The sequence below is a fragment of the Anomaloglossus baeobatrachus genome, chromosome 6, assembly GCF_048569485.1.
Source record: "Anomaloglossus baeobatrachus isolate aAnoBae1 chromosome 6, aAnoBae1.hap1, whole genome shotgun sequence".
NCBI classification, from domain to species: Eukaryota; Metazoa; Chordata; class Amphibia; order Anura; family Aromobatidae; genus Anomaloglossus; species Anomaloglossus baeobatrachus.
The window spans coordinates 341578611-341599594 of record NC_134358.1 but is presented as its reverse complement, the minus strand read 5'-3'; the positions used below and the strand labels follow the sequence as shown (position 1 = coordinate 341599594).

Sequence of the window (20984 nt, the reverse complement as noted above, 5' to 3'; positions counted from 1 at the left end):
GATATTGGATCCGGATTGGACGGCGCAGGACCCTTGACCCAGGATTACTGCGGAGGGGGGTTCTTTATTTCAATAAAGATGGAGTCACTAATTGTGTTGTGTTTTATTTATAATAAAAATATTTTCTGTCTTGTTTTTTTTTTTTTCTTTACAAGAAATTCATGGTGGCCATGTCTAATATTGGCATGACACCATAAATTTCGGGCTTAGGGCCAGTTGATAATATACAGCTGGCCCTAACCCCTTATTACCCAACGAGCCACCCAGCTCCAGGGCCGTTGGATACAGCACCAGAATATGGCGCTTCTATGAAAGCGCCATTTTCTGGGGAGGCTGCGGACTGCAATTTGCAGCAGGGGTGCCCAGAAAGCTTGGGCATTCTGCGCTGCGGATTCCAATCCCCAGCTGCCAAGTTGTACCTGGCTGGACATAAAATTTGTGCGAAGCCCACATCATTTTTTTTTCTTAAGTTATTTAATGAAATTCATGAAATAATTAAAAAAGGGACTTTCCTATATTTTTGGTTGTCAGCCGGGTGCAAATAGGCAGCTGGGGGTTGGGGGCAGCCCGTAGCTGCCTGCTGTACCTGGCTAGCATACAAAAATATGGCGAAGCCCCTGTCATTTTTTTTACACTTTACGTTTTTGGGCAAAAAACTCCTGCATACAGTCTTGGCTGAAGGATGCTGAGCCTTGTAGTTCTGCTCCCCTGCCTCTCCTGCATACACTAGTGGATGGATTATGCTGAGCCTTGTAGTTCTGCACCCCCTGTCTCTCTCTCCAGCATACAGTACCGTATGTAGTAAACCGTGCACAGGATCTCCTGGCAGCACAATAGCACTCCCTCCCACTCCTCTTGGCCGCCGGCGCCTAACAGCACCCCACCCCCCGCTCCTCGTCTCAGAGATACGTACCACCAAATATTTTTTTACAAAAAAAAGCACTGCCTACACTATATTTGATATTTAGATCGTGCCAAGCGGCCTCAAATTAAAAAAATTAGAACCATATTAAAGCAACACTTTTACCTGTAACATATCAGAAACCGCTTCCATGTTCACAAGGTGAGGCAACTGCAAATAAAGGTAACCCAGGTCCCAGCATGTGCAGTGAACGCCACACACACCAGGACAATGTCAGAGCTAACCCTCACAGTGCCGGACCAGGGTCCATGAATGAATGTGAAACAGGCCCAAGTAAATGGTCCTGCTCATTATATGAGACCGTATGGTACATTAGTAATTTATAATATAGAGTAGGGACCCCCCTATTTGAGATTTGCCGTGACTTGTCAGGGGGATCAAATCATTGATCAATCGTTTACTAAAAATCTCATTGAATTGTTACAGTAGGAATGAATTTGTGAATATTACAATTCCTTTCTCACCTTTTCATTGGGGGACACAGACAGTGGGTATTATGATGTCTCCAGGGAGGCATGACACTAGATTTGCAAAAGTGTTAGCTCCTCCCCCCACAGCATATACCCTAGCTAGGCAGGAAACTAGCTCGGTTTTTTTTAGTGTCAGAAGGGAGGCTGACATGTCTGGACTGAGCTCAACCAGAGGTGCCTCAGGCCAGCTTATTTTGTTTTTATTTTTACTTTTTTATTTTGTTTTCTTTTTCTTATTCATTCTATTTTTGATAGGGGCAATACCAGGGTGCCTTGCCACCCCCGTTCCCCCCCATGTACGGGCAGAGGAAACCTGGCGTTCACAAGCCGTCAGTCTTCCCTCGCGCCCAAGTGGTCGGGTCTGCGTACCCCTCCAGGCTCTTTGGAAGCACCTCACACCAAGGTAGCTCCAGAGGGCTGAGCAGAGCCGAGGACCTGCTTCAGCCTTCAGCCGAAGATGCGTCCCTGATATCCCCGCATCCATCACCGACGCATCTTCAGACGGACCCAGGAGCAGGTAGGGAGACAACGAGTCATCTGTCCCCTGCATCCAAACTGCCGCCTGGAACGGCGCCGGTGGGGCAATGCAGGCCGTGATCCCGGGGAGCATCATTAATTTAGCCCCCGGCTTCGGCCTGCATTCTAGCAACGCCCCCTCTCACTGCTCTGGAAGCCGCTCCCTCACTCAGGAGCAGCTCCTTTCCGATTTGGCCGTCACACTTAGTCCCAGCCCTGAGACCACTCAGCCTCCGGGGGCTGTCTCTCTCCTCCAGGCTGCCAGGAACACTGGACGCCATTTTTCATGTAAGGAGCAGACTCTGGTGAGATCGCCTCCTTGGCTCTGCATTTCTGCAGCACTATATACCGCTCTGCTCAGCGGTATGTCGCTGTCTCTCTAGCGGTGTGTGCCTGCTGGCTAGCGCTGTATATCAGCTATTAGCGGTATATACTGGCTCTGCCTGCAGGTATATGCCGACTGTTTGACAGTATATGCCATTTTGCTACAGTATATACCGGCTGTGCATAGCAGTCACTTTATAATACTGCTAGTGGCTCCTCACTCATATAACTCTACCCCTATAGGGCTGTAGGACTCTATTGCTGACATGCGTAACCGCAAGGGTGATAAAGCTTCCCAGGCGTCCTCTATGGACCTGTACTATGCCTGTACCACCTGTGGACTCTCGTTTTCTAATGGCCAAAGCTATCCACTATGCCGGGGCTGCGATGCCCCTTTTACCGTGTCATAACAGACACCGTTGCCAGACCAGGATGCCGTGCAGCCACCGGCCAGGCAGCACCCCCGTCTGATGACGTAATGCCTGCATGGGCTCTTCTAATGTATAAAAGGTTAGATGACCTTGCCGCTCAGATATCCCAGCCGTCCACAGGCTCCCACAGCCTTCCCTTGGTGGCCCAGCTCCCTCAGAGGAGCCCGTCTGCTTTGTCTAGTCTCTCTTCCCCAGAACGAAAAAAGGCTGTTTACAAAAGGCGCCATCGCAACCTCTACGCCTCATCCGACTCGGACGATAGTCAGTCTGACCGAGGTTCCGTGACCTTTAGTAGTCACGATTCTCAAGACTGACTGATTCAGATGTCCTTTCTCAGTCTAGGCATATAGAAGACACCCTAATTTCGGCTGTCGATTTTTGATCAGCCTCCTGACCCGACTTCTCAGTCGGCAATCAATCGGGCCAAGAAGCCTCCTAAATCCTTTGCTCAGGATCAGTTTTTTTGGCAAATTATATCTAAACGGTGGGATCACCCTGATAGAAGCTTTAATAAAAAACCCTTCTCTTCATTCGCTTATCCCTTTCCCTCTGAAATGGTTAAGCCCTGGTCAGTACCCCCCATTGTGCATCCACCAGTATCCAGACTGGCTAAACACACGGTCATGTCTGTTTCAGACAGCGTGTCTCTCAAGGACTCGTCCGATCGTGCAGTTGATGCTGCGGTCAAATCTATTTTCCAGGCTTCGGGCTCCTCTCTTCGCCCCCTGTTTGCCTTAACATGGGTCGTGAGAGCTATGGGGGTGTGGAGCAAGAACTTACGCAGGATGCTTCACTCTTGTAATATTCCCCCGGCGGCTTTTGAGATCCTTGATTTCTTCTCTCTAGCTTCTAATTATGTTCTTCATGGCTCCCTAGATGCAGCTAGTTTGTCAGCCCTATCGGCGGCCAATGCTGTCTTTGCCCGCAGAGTCCTTTGGCTAAAAATATGGAATGTGGACAGTGCCTCCAAGAAATCCCTGTCCACACTTCCCTTCTATGGCCTGCGTCTGTTTGGAGAATCCCTGGACAAACTCCTATCTGAGACGATGGGAGGTAAAAATACCATTCTCCCTCAAAAGCTGCCTATATCCAGGAATTTTAAAAAATCACCTAGGCGCAGGCAGTCCTTTCGGCCTGCCCTCAAAAACCATCAGCCCAAGGATCGTCCCAATGCTCAAATTGAGGATCCGGTCCCAAAAGGGGCTCTTCTTGGTGTTCTCACTCCAAGCAACCTAAACCCAAAGGACCTCGCCCTGTACAGGCCCCCTCAGCATGACGCCAGGTATCCCTCAGATCCGACTCTTGTTGGAGGGCGGCTTCTGCTTTTTCCGGATATCTGGCTAGACCACACTCACGATGCTTGGGTTCGAGAAATCGTCACCTCAGGTTACAAGATCGATTTCCATTCCCTGCCGGCCAACAGGTTTCTGCGTTCTTGTCTTCCAAAGTCCAAGACGCAAAGCCAGGCCTTATTTCAGGCCATAGCCTCTTTTACAGAAAGCAAATGTTATAATTCCAGTGCCCCTGGAACAGCATGGCAAAGGTTTCTATTCAAACCTTTTTGTCGTTCCCAAAAAAGATGGCTCTGTCCGCCCTATCTTGGACCTCAAATGGCTGAACAAATTTGTACGCATTCCAACTTTCCGAATGGAATCATTGAGAGCAGTGCTAGCTGCCATGGAACCTGGAGAATTCCTAGCTTCCATAGACGTTCAAGCTGCTTATTTACACATTCCCATATGTGTCTCTCATCAACGGTTTCTTCGCTTTGCCGTAGGACACCGTCATTTCCACTTCAGGGCCCTCCCCTTTGGGCTGGCCACTGCGCCTCGGGTCTTCACAAAGGTCATGGCGGCCGTCATGTCCATTTTACACCCCAAAGGCATCCTGGTCATTCCCTATTTGGACGACCTTCTTGTCAAAGGGAGCTCTCTTCAAGTATGCTCAGAAAGCGTGCAGATTTGCCTAGACACGCTGTCAAGGCTAGGGGTGGCTTATCAACTTCAACAAGTCATCCCTCATTCCTCATCAGCGCATCACCTTTTTAGGTATGCTGATAGACACGGATCAGTCCCGGGTTTTTCTTCCAGACGACAAGAGGTCTTCCCTGATCCGGGCCGCCCAATCCCTCCGCTCTCGCCGTCACACATCCCTTTGGAATGGAATGAGAGTGTTAGGCAAGATGGTGGCGGTCATAGAAGCCGTGTCCTTTGCCCAATTCCATCTGCGCCCTCTACAACTGGATCTTCTATCCTCCTGGGACAAGAATCCAGCTTCCCTAGACCGGTCAGTCCGCCTATCTCGGTCTGCGCTCAGCTTCCTCGTCTGGTGGACTCAAGCCTCATCCCTATCTAAGGGAAGTCCTTCCGCCCGGTCCACTGGGAAGTAGTCACGACGGATGCCAGCCTGATAGGCTGGGGGGTGGTGTTTCTCCACCACACTGTTCACGGACGCTGGTCTCCCTCCGAGCGCTCCCTGCACATCAATGTTCTGGAGATCAGAGCCATATTTTTGGCCCTTCAGAATTTTCAACCCTTATTACTGGGCCTCCCTGTTCGGATCCAGTCAGACAATGCCACGGCCGTGGCTTACATCAACCGTCAGGGAGGAACTCGCAGCAAGGCAGCGATGAAGGAAGTATCCAGGATTCTTCGTTGGACAGAGAAGCACATCCCCATTATTTCAGCTGTCCATATCCCAGGGGTAGACAACTGGGCCGCAGACTTTCTCTGCAGGCAAGGTCTAGCGGCAGGGGAATGGTCCCTCCATGACGAAGTGTTCCATCAGATCACTCTTCGTTGGGGACTCCCGGATGTGGACCTCCATGGCGTCTCGAATGAATGCCAAACTACGTCCCTTCATATCCCGGTTGAGAGACCCGCTAGCGATTAGGCTCAGACGCCCTAGTCTTTCCGTGGGCGCAGTTCCGCCTACCCTACCTCTTCCCTCCGTTTCCTCTCATCCCGAGAGTAATCAAGAAAATCAAAGCGGAGGGAATCCTGGTGATCCTCGTGGCCCCGGACTGGCCCAGGAGAGCCTGGTACCCAGAGCTTCTCCGACTGCTCGGCGACACTCCCTGACGTCTTCCCGATTGCCCGGATCTTCTGTCGCAAGGTCCAATATTCAACCAGAATACAGCACAGCTGCATTTGACGGCGTGGCGCTTCAGTTCTTGATTCTAGCAAAATCAGGTCTTTCTTCTAAGGTAGTTCATACCATGCTTAATGCTCGGAAGCCCTCCTCCGCCAGTATCTACCACAGGACCTGGAAGACCTATCTTTCCTGGTGTGACAGTCATAATCGGTCGCCCCTTACCTTTTCAATCCCTAATGTTCTTGCCTTTCTGCAAGACGGTCTGGACTCGGGACTAGCTCTCAGTACCCTTAAAGGACAAGTTTCTGCCTTGTCAGTATTTTTCCAGAAACTGCTGGCTTCTCGCCCTCAGGTCCGTACCTTTCTTCAAGGGGTGGCGCATTTGGTCCCTCCTTATCGCCACCCCTTAGATCCCTGGTATCTGAATTTGGTTCTCGGAGCTCTTCAGCTTCCTCCCTTCAAACCTCTGAGAGAAATCTCTCTTCAACGACTGTCCTGGAAGGTTGCCTTTTTAGTCGCCATTACCTCTATCAGGCGAGTGTCCGAACTAGTGGCTCTTTCCTGTCGCTCACCTTACCTGATTTTCCATCATAAGGTGGTCCTTCGGCCTTCCCCCGCTTTTCTCCCGAAGGTCGTATCTTCTTTCCACTTAAATGAGGACATTGTGTTGCCGTCATTCTGCCCGGTCCACTCTTTTGAAAAAGTCCTTCACACTCTAGATCTCGTCAGGGCTCTGCAGATCTACATCTTCAGAACAGCGCCGTTGCGCAAGTCCGATGCCTTCTTCGTCCTCTCACAAGGACACAAATTGGGCAATCCGGCTTCTAAATCCACGATTTCTCGATGGATTAGGACTGCCATCTGTGAGACTTACAAAACACGAGGTGTTGTTCCTCCTCAATCTGTGCGGGCCCACTCTACGCGAGCAGTGGGTGCTTCCTGGGCTATCCGCTATCAGGCTTCGGCGGCCCAACTTTGCAAGGCCGCTACCTGGTCCAGTGTGCACACGTTTACAAAATTCTACAGAGTGCATACGCATGCTTCCGCAGATGCTGCTCTTGGAAGACAAGTCCTTCAGGCGGCAGTGGCCCATTTATAAGTGGCCTCTACTGTTTTTGACAGTGTTCTGATATATGTTCACTGCAGTCAGCTCTTAGTCTGATGTTATACACTGTTAATAGTTCAGTTTCCACCCAGGGACTGCTTTGGGACGTCCCACTGTCTGTGTCCCCCAATGAAAAAGCGAGAAAGGAAATGGCATTTTTGTGTACTCACCGTAAAATGTCTTCCTTGGAGCCTTTAATTGGGGGACACAGCTCCCACCCTTGTGGTTTTGGTTGTCCTTCTCCTACCGCTTTTACACCAAACTGAGCTAGTTTCCTGCCTAGCTAGGGTATATGCTGTGGGAGGAGGAGCTAACACTTTTGCAAATCTAGTGTCACGCCTCCCTGGAGACATCATAATACCCACTGTCTGTGTCCCCTAGTGAAAGGCTCCAAGGAAGACCTTTTACGATTAGTACACAAAAATGTCATTTTTTTTTTTTTATTGCTGCATGCCATTCATAGGCAGTGCTGGTTCCCCCCTTTTTTGCATAATGAGTAATAGTGTGTAGGCTCTCCATGACTTCTGGTGAGGTGAGATTAGAAGAGCCAAGGTAGGACTAGCCCAGGAAAATTAGCTGCCTCAGCGGAGTTGTCCTGTCTGATTGGGGTGCCTTTCTGTAAAATAAAACCCCATTCACATTGCAGTATTAGTAAGTACATGAAATGCCTTGTCAGATTAAAGAATTCTGCACCCTTACCGCTGTGGTATTGTTTGGCGTGTTCAAAGGACCTGATAGTGGACACATGCCCTTAGCAGCGGTTTTAAACGTAGAGTGTTTTTGCTTCGTCCAAAATGCTGACCTGTACAGTATAAGCACAGTGGATGGAATTTCTAGAAATCCCATGCCCAGGGTGCTTCTTTCTAACACTCTGTAAACTGTCCTGCAGCGTGCGTTTACGAGCATGTCAACTTATTTTTGTGGAGATGCTAGTATTCTGAGCATGAGCAGGAGAGCACAACAATAATGCAATGTAAATAATCATGGGCATGTACAGTGTGTTCTATTACACAGGACACTGGCGTATTTGCAACATAAATTATGGTCGTGCAGAACGCCAGGAAGCCTGATCGTGGGGACTTGCCTCAACAATAGTCTCCAGGTCTGCCATTTTACCACACTTCCTAGGCATGGTCAGAGCAGTAATCTGTTTTTAAGTGTAAATGTACAGATTGCCACTGTGGTGTGTGCACTTTTAAAACCTTTCAACTATATATAAGTTCCATCATGCTATTTTTCAGTGAAGGCTGGAGGAATGAGAATCGTACAGAAGCACCCACACACTCCCCATGGAGATACTAAGGAGGATAAAAATCAAGAGGAGGAGAACTGGGAAAGTGGTATTGTGTAAGTATGTGTGTGTAAAGTGGATGGTAATATCCTTTTGTGTATTTATTTTTTTTCCTACTTTCAGTGATGTCCAGTAAGGCTGTATTCACATTATATTTATAGTTTCTGTCAGATATACACGTTGCTCATACTTAGGCTACATGCGCACGAGCCCAAGCCGGAATTCTGGGTATTGATACAGATCGGAGAGAGCGCGCTATATTTACAGAGTTTCTGGTGCAGCTGTAACTGTTCCCTTGGCCATTCACTATGCCCATGCATATTCATTGCTTACCCCACTCACTGGTGTCTGTGATTAAATGCAGTCAGACTGTACCCCCAGTCTGTGTGATAGCCTGTCTGATGCTTCCAATCACAGACCCAGTGAGCTAGTGGTCTGTAGTGTGCAGTAAAAATAATATTTATATATGTATGTAAGTGTGACGATGCTGAAGTTGGTTTCTTATTCGTCCAGTTTCTTATTCGGCAGTTTAGTTTTTTCAGTTTTTTATGCATTTAACAACAAAAATAACACATGACAATAATAAAATACAATGCACTGATGAGCCCTAATATACATACACTCAAAATCAGCTGCAAAAATTATAAAACTGGCATAAAAATGGGCATCAAAGTGGGCACCAAAGTATGTTAGTAAAAGGGTTAAATGGCTTTGGGCCACTGATCTCACACCACAATTGCATATCTAGTGATGCCTCTAATCAAACTGAAGTGACTCCAGCCTGGCCCAAAGGGGTTCTGGGCATCAGAACTGGCATCAAAGTGGGCACACAGCCAATTTTCACAGATTTGAATAAGTAACTGATGTTTTTGAGGGCTTAAATGGCTTTGGGCCACTGATCTCACACCACATTTACATACCTAGTGATGCCACACATCAAATTCAGATCTCTCCAGCCTGGCCCAAACAGGTTCTGGGCATCAGAACTGGCATCAAACTGGGCAAAACCCCAGTTTTCACAGATTTGAATAAGTAACTGGTGTTTTTGAGGGGTTAAATGGCTTTGGGCCACTGATCTCACACCACATTTACATACCTAGTGACGCCACACATCAAATTCAGATCACTCCAGCCTGGCTCAAACAGGTTCTGGGCATCAGAACTGGCATCAAAGTGGGCAAAAACCCAGTTTTACAGATTTGAATAAGTAACTGGTGTTTTTGAGGGGTTAAATGGCTTTGGGCCACTGATCTCACACCACATTTACATACCTAGTGATGCCACACATCAAATTCAGATCACTCCAGCCTGGCCCAAACAGGTTCTGGGCATCAGAACTGGCATCAAAGTGGGCACACAGCCAATTTTCACAGATTTGAATAAGTAACTGGTGTTTTTGAGGGGTTAAATGGCTTTGGGCCACTGATCTCACACCACATATACATACCTAGTGATGCCACACATCAAATTCAGATCACTCCAGCCTGGCCCAAACAGGTTCTGGGCATCAGAACTGGCATCAAAGTGGGCACACAGCCAATTTTCACAGATTTGAATAAGTAACTGGTGTTTTTGAGGGCTTAAATGGCTTTGGGCCACTGATCTCACACCACATTTACATACCTAGTGATGCCACACATCAAATTCAGATCACTCCAGCCTGGCCCAAACAGGTTCTGGGCATCAGAACTGGCATCAAACTGGGCAAAACCCCAGTTTTCACAGATTTGAATAAGTAACTGGTGTTTTTGAGGGATTAAATGGCTTTGGGCCACTGATCTCACACCACATTTACATACCTAGTGATGCCACACATCAAATTCAGATCACTACAGCCTGGCCCAAACAGGTTCTGGGCATCAGAACTGGCATCAAAGTGGGCACACAGCCAATTTTCACAGATTTGAATAAGTAACTGGTGTTTTTTAGGGCTTAAATGGCTTTGGGCCACTGATCTCACACCACATTTACATACCTAGTGATGCCACACATCAAATTCAGATCACTCCAGCCTGGCCCAAAGAAGTTCTGGGCATCAGAACTGGCATCAATATGGGCACACAGCCAATTTACACAGTTTTGAATAAGTAACTGGTATTTTTGAGGGGTTAAATGGCTTTGGGCCACTGATCTCACACCACATTTACATACCTAGTGATGCCACACATCAAATGCAGATCACTCCAGCCTGGCTCAAACAGGTTCTGGGCATCAGAACTGGCATCAAAGTGGGCACACAGCCAATTTTCACAGATTTGAATAAGTAACTGGTGTTTTTGAGGGCTTAAATGGCTTTGGGCCACTGATCTCACACCACAATTACATACCTAGTGATGCCACACATCAAATTCAGATCACTCCAGCCTGGCCCAAACAGGTTCTGGGCATCAGAACTGGCATCAAAGTGGGCAAAAACCCAGTTTTCACAGATTTGAATAAGTAACTGATGTTTTTGAGGGGTTAAATGGCTTTGGGCCACTGATCTCACACCATATTTACATACCTAGTGATGCCACACATCAAATTCAGATCACTCCAGCCTGGCCCAAACAGGTTCTGGGCATCAGAACTGGCATCAAAGTGGGCACACAGCCAATTTTCACAGATTTGAATAAGTAACTGGTGTTTTTGAGGGCTTAAATGGCTTTGGGCCACTGATCTCACACCACATTTACATACCTAGTGATGCCACACATCAAATTCAGATCACTCCAGCCTGGCCCAAACAGGTTCTGGGCATCAGAACTGGCATCAAAGTGGGCAAAAACTCAGTTTTCACAGATTTGAATAAGTAACTGATGTTTTTGAGGGGTTAAATGGCTTTGGGCCACTGATCTCGCACCACATTTACATACCTAGTGATGCCACACATCAAATTCAGATCACTCCAGCCTGGCCCAAACAGGTTCTGGGCATCAGAACTGGCATCAAAGTGGGCACACAGCCAATTTTCACAGATTTGAATAAGTAACTGGTGTTTTTGAGGGCTTAAATGGCTTTGGGCCACTGATCTCACACCATATTTACATACCTAGTGATGCCACACATCAAATTCAGATCGCTCCAGCCTGGCCCAAACAGGTTCTGGGCATCAGAACTGGCATCAAAGTGGGAACACAGCCAATTTTCACAGATTTGAATAAGTAACTGGTGTTTTTGAGGGCTTAAATGGCTTTGGGCCACTGATCTCACACCACATTTACATACCTAGTGATGCCACACATCAAATTCAGATCACTCCAGCCTGGCCCAAACAGGTTCTGGAGATCAGAACTGGCATCAAAGTGGGCACACAGCCAATTTTCACAGATTTGAATAAGTAACTGGTGTTTTTGAGGGGTTAAATGGCTTTGGGCCACTGATCTCACACCAAACTTACATACCTAGTGATGCCACACATCAAATTCAGATCACTCCAGCCTGGCCCAAACAGGTTCTGGGCATCAGAACTGGCATCAAAGTGGGCACACAGCCAATTTTCACAGATTTGAATAAGTAACTGGTGTTTTTGAGGGGTTAAATGGCTTTGGGCCACTGATCTCACACCATATTTACATACCTAGTGATGCCACACATCAAATTCAGATCACTCCAGCCTGGCCCAAACAGGTTCTGGGCATCAGAACTGGCATCAAAGTGGGCAAAAACCCAGTTTTCACAGATTTGAATAAGTAACTGATGTTTTTGAGGGGTTAAATGGCTTTGGGCCACTGATCTCACACCATATTTACATACCTAGTGATGCCACACATCAAATTCAGATCACTCCAGCCTGGCCCAAACAGGTTCTGGGCATCAGAACTGGCATCAAAGTGGGCAAAAACCCAGTTTTACAGATTTGAATAAGTAACTGGTGTTTTTGAGGGGTTAAATGGCTTTGGGCCACTGATCTCACACCACATTTACATACCTAGTGATGCCACACATCAAATTCAGATCACTCCAGCCTGGCCCAAACAGGTTCTGGGCATCAGAACTGGCATCAAAGTGGGCACACAGCCAATTTTCACAGATTTGAATAAGTAACTGGTGTTTTTGAGGGCTTAAATGGCTTTGGGCCACTGATCTCACACCACAATTACATACCTAGTGATGCCACACATCAAATTCAGATCACTCCAGCCTGGCCCAAACAGGTTCTGGGCATCAGAACTGGCATCAAAGTGGGCAAAAACCCAGTTTTACAGATTTGAATAAGTAACTGGTGTTTTTGAGGGGTTAAATGGCTTTGGGCCACTGATCTCACACCACATTTACATACCTAGTGATGCCACACATCAAATTCAGATCACTCCAGCCTGGCCCAAACAGGTTCTGGGCATCAGAACTGGCATCAAAGTGGGCACACAGCCAATTTTCACAGATTTGAATAAGTAACTGGTGTTTTTGAGGGCTTAAATGGCTTTGGGCCACTGATCTCACACCACATTTACATACCTAGTGATGCCGCACATCAAATTCAGATCACTCCAGCCTGGCCCAAACAGGTTCTGGGCATCAGAACTGGCATCAAAGTGGGAACACAGCCAATTTTCACAGATTTGAATAAGTAACTGGTGTTTTTGAGGGCTTAAATGGCTTTGGGCCACTGATCTCACACCACATTTACATACCTAGTGATGCCACACATCAAATTCAGATCACTCCAGCCTGGCCCAAACAGGTTCTGGGCATCAGAACTGGCATCAAAGTGGGCAAAAACCCAGTTTTACAAATTTGAATAAGTAACTGGTGTTTTTGAGGGGTTAAATGGCTTTGGGCCACTGATCTCACACCACATTTACATACAGAGTGATGCCACACATCAAATTCAGATCACTCCAGCCTGGCCCAAAGAAGTTCTGGGCATCAGAACTGGCATCAATATGGGCACACAGCCAATTTACACAGTTTTGAATAAGTAACTGGTGTTTTTGAGGGCTTAAATGGCTTTGGGCCACTGATCTCACACCACATTTACATACAGAGTGATGCCACACATCAAATTCAGATCACTCCAGCCTGGCCCAAACAGGTTCTGGGCATCAGAACTGGCATCAAAGTGGGAACACAGCCAATTTTCACAGATTTGAATACGTAACTGGTGTTTTTGAGGGCTTAAATGGCTTTGGGCCACTGATCTCACACCACATTTACATACCTAGTGATGCCACACATCAAATTCAGATCACTCACGCCTGGCCCAAACAGGTTCTGGGCATCAGAACTGGCATCAAAGTGGGCAAAAACCCCAGTTTTCACAGATTTGAATAAGTAACTGGTGTTTTTGAGGGGTTAAATGGCTTTGGGCCACTGATCTCACACCACATTTACATACCTTGTGATGCCACACATCAAATTCATATCACTCCAGCCTGGCCCAAACAGGTTCTGGGCATCAGAACTGGCATCAAAGTGGGCACACAGCTGAATTTGATGTGTGGCATCACTAGGTATGTAAATGTGGTGTGAGATGAGTGGCCCAAAGCCATTTAAGCCCTCAAAAACACCAGTTACTTATTCAAATCTGTGAAAACTGAGGTTTTGCCCACTTTGATGCCAGTTCTGATGCCCAGAACCTGTTTGGGCCAGGCTGGAGTGATCTGAATTTGATGTGTGGCATCACTAGGTATGTAAATGTGGTGTGAGATGAGTGGCCCAAAGCCATTTAAGCCCTCAAAAACACCAGTTACTTATTCAAATCTGTGAAAACTGGGGTTTTGCCCACTTTGATGCCAGTTCTGATGCCCAGAACCTGTTTGGGCCAGGCTGCAGTGATCTGAATGTGATGTGCGGCATCACTAGGTATATAAATGTGGTGTGAGATCAGTGGCCCAAAGCCATTTAACCCCTCAAAAACACTGGTTACTTATTCAAATCTGTGAAAACTGGGGTTTTGCCCACTTTGATGCCAGTTCTGATGCCCAGAACCTGTTTGGGCCAGGCTGGAGTGATCTGAATTTGATGTGCGACATCACTAGGTATGTAAATGTGGTGTGAGATCAGTGGCCCAAAGCCATTTAACCCCTCAAAAACACCAGTTACTTATTCAAATCTGTGAAAATTGGCTGTGTGCCCACTTTGATGCCAGTTCTGATGCCCAGAACCTGTTTGGGCCAGGCTGCAGTGATCTGAATTTGATGTGTGGCATCACTAGGTATGTAAATGTGGTGTGAGATCAGTGGCCCAAAGCCATTTAACCCCTCAAAAACACCAGTTACTTATTCAAATCTATGAAAACTGGGGTTTTGCCCACTTTGATGCCAGTTCTGATGCCCAGAACCTGTTTGGGCCAGGCTGGAGTGATCTAAATTTGATGTGCGGCATCACTAGGTATGTACATGTGGTGTGAGATCAGTGGCCCAAAGCCATTTAACCCCTCAAAATTATCAGTTACTTATTCAAATATGTGAAAACTGGGGTTTTGGACACTTTGATGCCAGTTCTGATGCCCAGAACCTGTTTGGGCCAGGCTGGAGTGATCTGAATTTGATGTGTGTCATCACTAGGTATGTAACTGTGGTGTGAGATTAGTGGCCCAAAGCCATTTAACCCCTCAAAAACATCAGTTACTTATTCAAATCTGTGAAAATTGGCTGTGTGCCCACTTTGATGCCAGTTCTGATGCCCAGATCCTGTTTGGGCCAGGCTGCAGTGATCTGAATTTGATGTGCGGCATCACTAGGTATGTAAATGTGGTTTGAGATCAGTGGCCCAAAGCCATTTAACCCCTCAAAAACACCAGTTACTTATTCAAATCTGTGAAAACTGAGGTTTTGCCCACTTTGATGCCAGTTCTGATGCCCAGAAACTGTTTGGGCAAGGCTGGAGTTATCTGAATTTGATGTGTGTCATCACTAGGTATGTAAATGTGGTGTAAGATCAGTGGCCCAAAGCCAATTAACCCCTCAAAAACACCAGTTACTTATTCAAATCTGTAAAACTAGGTTTTTGCCCACTTTGATGCCAGTTCTGATGCCCAGAACCTGTTTGTGCCAGGCTGGAGTGATCTGAATTTGATGTGTGGCATCACTAGGTATGTAAATGTGGTGTGAGATCAGTGGCCCAAAGCCATTTAAGCCCTCAAAAACACCAGTTACTTATTCAAATCTGTGAAAACTGAGGTTTTGCCCACTTTGATGCCAGTTCTGATGCCCAGAACCTGTTTGGGCCAGGCTGGAGTGATCTGAATTTGTTGTGTGGCATCACTAGGTATGTAAATGTAGTGTGAGATCAGTGGCCCAAAGCCATTTAACCCCTCAAAAACACCAGTTACTTATTCAAATCTGTGAAAACTGCAATTTTGCCAACTTTGATGCCAGTTCTGATGCCCAGAACCTGTTTGGGCCAGGCTGGAGTGATCTGAATTTGATGTGTGGCATCACTAGGTATGTATATGTGGTGTGAGATCAGTGGCCCAAAGCCATTTAAGCCCTCAAAAACACCAGTTACTTATTCAAATCTGTGAAAACTGGGGTTTTGCCCACTTTGATGCCAGTTCTGATGCCCAGAACCTGTTTGGGCCAGGCTGCAGTGATCTGAATTTGATGTGCGGCATCACTAGGTATGTAAATGTGGTGTGAGATCAGTGGCCCAAAGCCATTTAACCCCTCAAAAACACCAGTTACTTATTCAAATCTGTGAAAACTGGGGTTTTGCCCACTTTGATGCCAGTTTTGATGCCCAGAATCTGTTTGGGCCAGGCTGGAGTGATCTGAATTTGATGTGTTACATCACTAGGTATATAAATGTGGTGTGAGATCAGTGGCCCAAAGCCATTTAACCCCTCAAAAACACTGGTTACTTATTCAAATCTGTGAAAACTGGGGTTTTGCCCACTTTGATGCCAGTTCTGATGCCCAGATCCTGTTTGGGCCAGGCTGCAGTGATCTGAATTTGATGTGTGGCATCACTAGGTATGTAAGTGTGGTGTGAGATCTGTGGCCCAAAGCCATTTAACCCCTCAAAAACACTGGTTACTTATTCAAATCTGTGAAAATTGGCTGTGTGCCCACTTTGATGCCAGTTCTGATGCCCAGAACCTGTGTGGGCCAGGCTGGAGTGATCTGAATTTGATGTGTGGCATCACTAGGTATGTACATGTGGTGTGAGATCAGTGGCCCAAAGCCATTTAATCCCTCAAAAACACCAGTTACTTATTCAAATCTGTAAAACTGGGTTTTTGCCCACTTTGATGCCAGTTCTGATGCCCAGAACCTGTGTGGGCCAGGCTGGAGTGATCTGAATTTGATGTGTGGCATCACTAGGTATGTAAATGTGGTGTGAGATCAGTGGCCCAAAGCCATTTAACCCCTCAAAAACACCAGTTACTTATTCAAATCTATGAAAACTGGGGTTTTGCCCACTTTGATGCCAGTTCTGATGCCCAGAACCTGTTTGGGCCAGGCTGGAGTGATCTGAATTTGATGTGCGGCATCACTAGGTATGTACATGTGGTGTGAGATCAGTGGCCCAAAGCCATTTAACCCCTCAAAATTATCAGTTACTTATTCAAATCTGTGAAAACTGGGTTTTTGCCCACTTTGATGCCAGTTCTGATGCCCTGAACCTGTTTGGGCCAGGCTGGAGTGATCTGAATTTGATGTGTGTCATCACTAGGTATGTAAATTGTGTGTGAGATCAGTGGCCCAAAGCCATTTAACCCCTCAAAAACACCAGTTACTTATTCAAATCTGTAAAACTGGGGTTTTGGACACTTTGATGCCAGTTCTGATGCCCAGAACCTGTTTGGGCCAGGCTGGAGTGATCTGAATTTGATGTGTGTCATCACTAGGTATGTAAATGTGGTGTGAGATCAGTGGCCCAAAGCCATTTAACCCCTCAAAAACACCAGTTACTTATTCAAATCTGTAAAACTGGGTTTTTGCCCACTTTGATGCCAGTTCTGATGCCCAGAACCTGTTTGGGCCAGGCTGGAGTGATCTGAATTTGATGTGTGGCATCACTAGGTATGTAAGTGTGGTGTGAGATCAGTGGCCCAAAGCCATTTAACCCCTCAAAAACACCAGTTACTTATTCAAATCTGTGAAAATTGGCTGTGTGCCTATTTTGATGCCAGTTTTGATGCCCAGAACCTGTTTGGGCCAGGCTGGAGTGATCTGAATTTGATGTGTGGCATCACTAGGTATGTAAATGTGGTGTGAGATCAGTGGCCCAAAGCCATTTAACCCCTCAAAAACATCAGTTACTTATTCAAATCTGTGAAAACTGGGTTTTTGCCCACTTTGATGCCAGTTCTGATGCCCAGAACCTGTTTGGGCCAGGCTGTAGTGATCTGAATTTGATGTGTGTCATCACTAGGTATGTAACTGTGGTGTGAGATCAGTGGCCCAAAGCCATTTAACCCCTCAAAAACACCAGTTACTTATTCAAATCTGTGAAAATTGGCTGTGTGCCCACTTTGATGCCAGTTCTGATGCCCAGAACCTGTTTGGGCCAGGCTGGAGTGATCTGAATTTGATGTGTGTCATCACTAGGTATGTAACTGTGGTGTGAGATCAGTGGCCCAAAGCCATTTAACCCCTCAAAAACACCAGTTACTTATTCAAATCTGTAAAACTGGGTTTTTGCCCACTTTGATGCCAGTTCTGATGCCCAGAACCTGTTTGGGCCAGGCTGCAGTGATCTGAATTTGATGTGTGGCATCACTAGGTATGTAAATGTGGTGTGAGATCAGTGGCCCAAAGCCATTTAACCCCTCAAAAACACCAGTTACTTATTCAAATCTATGAAAACTGGGGTTTTGCCCACTTTGATGCCAGTTCTGATGCCCAGAACCTGTTTGGGCCAGGCTGGAGTGATCTGAATTTGATGTGCGGCATCACTAGGTATGTACATGTGGTGTGAGATCAGTGGCCCAAAGCCATTTAACCCCTCAAAATTATCAGTTACTTATTCAAATCTGTGAAAACTGGGTTTTTGCCCACTTTGATGCCAGTTCTGATGCCCAGAACCTGTTTGGGCCAGGCTGGAGTGATCTGAATTTGATGTGTGTCATCACTAGGTATGTAAATTGTGTGTGAGATCAGTGGCCCAAAGCCATTTAACCCCTCAAAAACACCAGTTACTTATTCAAATCTGTAAAACTGGGGTTTTGGACACTTTGATGCCAGTTCTGATGCCCAGAACCTGTTTGGGCCAGGCTGGAGTGATCTGAATTTGATGTGTGTCATCACTAGGTATGTAACTGTGGTGTGAGATTAGTGGCCCAAAGCCATTTAACCCCTCAAAAACATCAGTTACTTATTCAAATCTGTGAAAATTGGCTGTGTGCCCCCTTTGATGCCAGTTCTGATGCCCAGAACCCCTTTGGGCCAGGCTGGAGTCACTTCAGTTTGATTAGAGGCATCACTAGATATGCAATTCTGGTGTTAGATCAGTGGCCCAAAGCCATTTAACCCTTTTACTAACATACTTTGGTGCCCACTTTGATGCCCATTTTTATGCCAGTTTTATAATTTTTGCAGCTGATTTTGAGTGTATGTATATTAGGGCTCATCAGTGCATTGTATTTTATTATTGTCATGTGTTTTTTTTTGTTGTTAAATGCATAAAAAACTGAAAAAACTAAATTGCCGAATAAGAAACTGACGAATAAGAAACCAACTTCAGCCCCGAATAAGAAACTGGACGAATAAGAAACCAACTTCAGCATCGTTGTAAGTGTGTGTGTGTGTGTGTGTGTGTGTGTGTGTGTGTGTGTGTGTGTAGAATGGCAGACTAAGGGGCAATTCTACAAGAAGACATGGGAAGAAAGGGGATATTACTATAGTATGGGGACAGGGATAGACATTAATCTACATTATATGTGCAGTGGATGTAAGTTGATTGTGCGGCCACAGATTAGAGAAGCAGGATCACTACTCTGTACTACCAATGATTGGAAATACAGAGCAGTGATATCGTATCTGTTCAGCACAATCACCTCACATCCACCACACAGATAATGTAGTAATGTATCCATCTTTCCTGTAGTGATAGTCTTCTGCCCCAACACTGACCTGACAGCCAATGAGTGTGCAGAGGGCGGGGCTGGACAGTGAGGCCAGGCGGTGCTAGCTCGGATTGTGAGGTTTGGAACATGAAGATGTCATTTGGTTGAGCAGCAGGTAAATAAACTGTCTGCAGAGAATAAAAGGGATCAGAGGAACAAAAGTTAAAAAACAAAAAGAAAAAAAAGTGTAGGGATGTTTTATATGACAATACAGCACAGATTAGCTAAAAAAAAAAAAAAATTGGAGTATGTCGGACAAGTCCTTTAATACACACAGAAACACACACACATACATTCATACATACATACAGTTAGGTCCAGAAATATTTGGACAGTGACACAAGTTTTGTTATTTTAGCTGTTTACAAAAACATGCTCAGAAATACAATTATATATATATATATAATATGGGCTGAAAGTGCACACTCCCAGCTGCAATATGAGAGTTTTCACATCCAAATCGGAGAAAGGGTTTAGGAATCATAGCTCTGTAATGCATAGCCTCCCCTTTTTAAAGGGACCAAAAGTAATTGGACAAGGGACTCTGAGGGCTGCAATTAACTCTGAAGGCGTCTCCCTCGTTAACCTGTAATCAATGAAGTAGTTAAAAGGTCTGTGGTTGATTACAGGTGTGTGGTTTTGCATTTGGAAGCTGTTGCTGTGACCAGACAACATGCGGTCTAAGGAACTCTCAATTGAGGTGAAGCAGAACATCCTGAGGCTGAAAAAAAAGAAAAAATCCATCAGAGAGATAGCAGACATGCTTGGAGTAGCAAAATCAACAGTCGGGTACATTCTGAGAAAAAAGGAATTGACTGGTGAGCTTCGGAACTCAAAAAGGCCTGGGCGTCCACGGATGACAACAGTGGTGGATGATCGCCGCATACTTTCTTTGGTGAAGAAGAACCCGTTCACAACATCAACTGAAGTCCAGAACACTCTCAGTGAAGTAGGTGTATCTGTCTCTAAGTCAACAGTATAGAGAAGACTCCATGAAAGTAAATACAAAGGGTTCACATCTAGATGCAAACCATTCATCAATTCCAAAAATAGACAGGCCAGAGTTAAATTTGCTGAAAAACACCTCATGAAGCCAGCTCAGTTCTGGAAAAGTATTCTATGGACAGATGAGACCAAGATCAACCTGTACCAGAATGATGGGAAGAAAAAAGTTTGGAGAAGAAAGGGAACGGCACATGATCCAAGGCACACCACATCCTCTGTAAAACATGGTGGAGGCAACGTGATGGCATGGGCATGCATGGCTTTCAATGGCACTGGGTCACTTGTGTTTATTGATGACATAACAGCAGACAATAGTAGCCGGATGAATTCTGAAGTGTACCGGGATATACTTTCAGCCCAGATTCAGCCAAATGCCGCAAAGTTGATCGGACGGCGCTTCATAGTACAGATGGACAATGACCCCAAGCATACAGCCAAAGCTACCCAGGAGTTCATGAGTGCAAAAAAGTGGAACATTCTGCAATGGCCAAGTCAATCACCAGATCTTAACCCAATTGAGCATGCATTTCACTTGCTCAAATCCAGACTTAAGACGGAAAGACCCACATACAAGCAAGACCTGAAGGCTGCGGCTGTAAAGGCCTGGCAAAGCATTAAGAAGGAGGAAACCCAGCGTTTGGTGATGTCCATGGGTTCCAGAGATAAGGCAGTGATTGCCTCCAAAGGATTCGCAACAAAATATTGAAAATTAAAAATATTTTGTTTGGGTTTGGTTTATTTGTCCAATTACTTTTGACCTCCTAAAATGTGGAGTGTTTGTAAAGAAATGTGTACAATTCCTACAATTTCTATCAGATATTTTTGTTCAAAGCT

The 20984-nt window shown here is 46.0% G+C and overlaps 1 protein-coding gene across 1 annotated transcript in view; it reads left to right on the top strand.

Moving 5' to 3' along the window:
• Window positions 1-20984, top strand: part of DAP (death associated protein) — a 267912-nt gene that overhangs the window by 154366 nt on the left and 92562 nt on the right. Inside the window, exon 2 of the mRNA XM_075316546.1 lies at window positions 8103-8208. Within this exon, the coding sequence (XP_075172661.1) occupies window positions 8103-8208 (106 nt within the window). The remainder of the gene's footprint in view (window positions 1-8102; window positions 8209-20984) is intronic.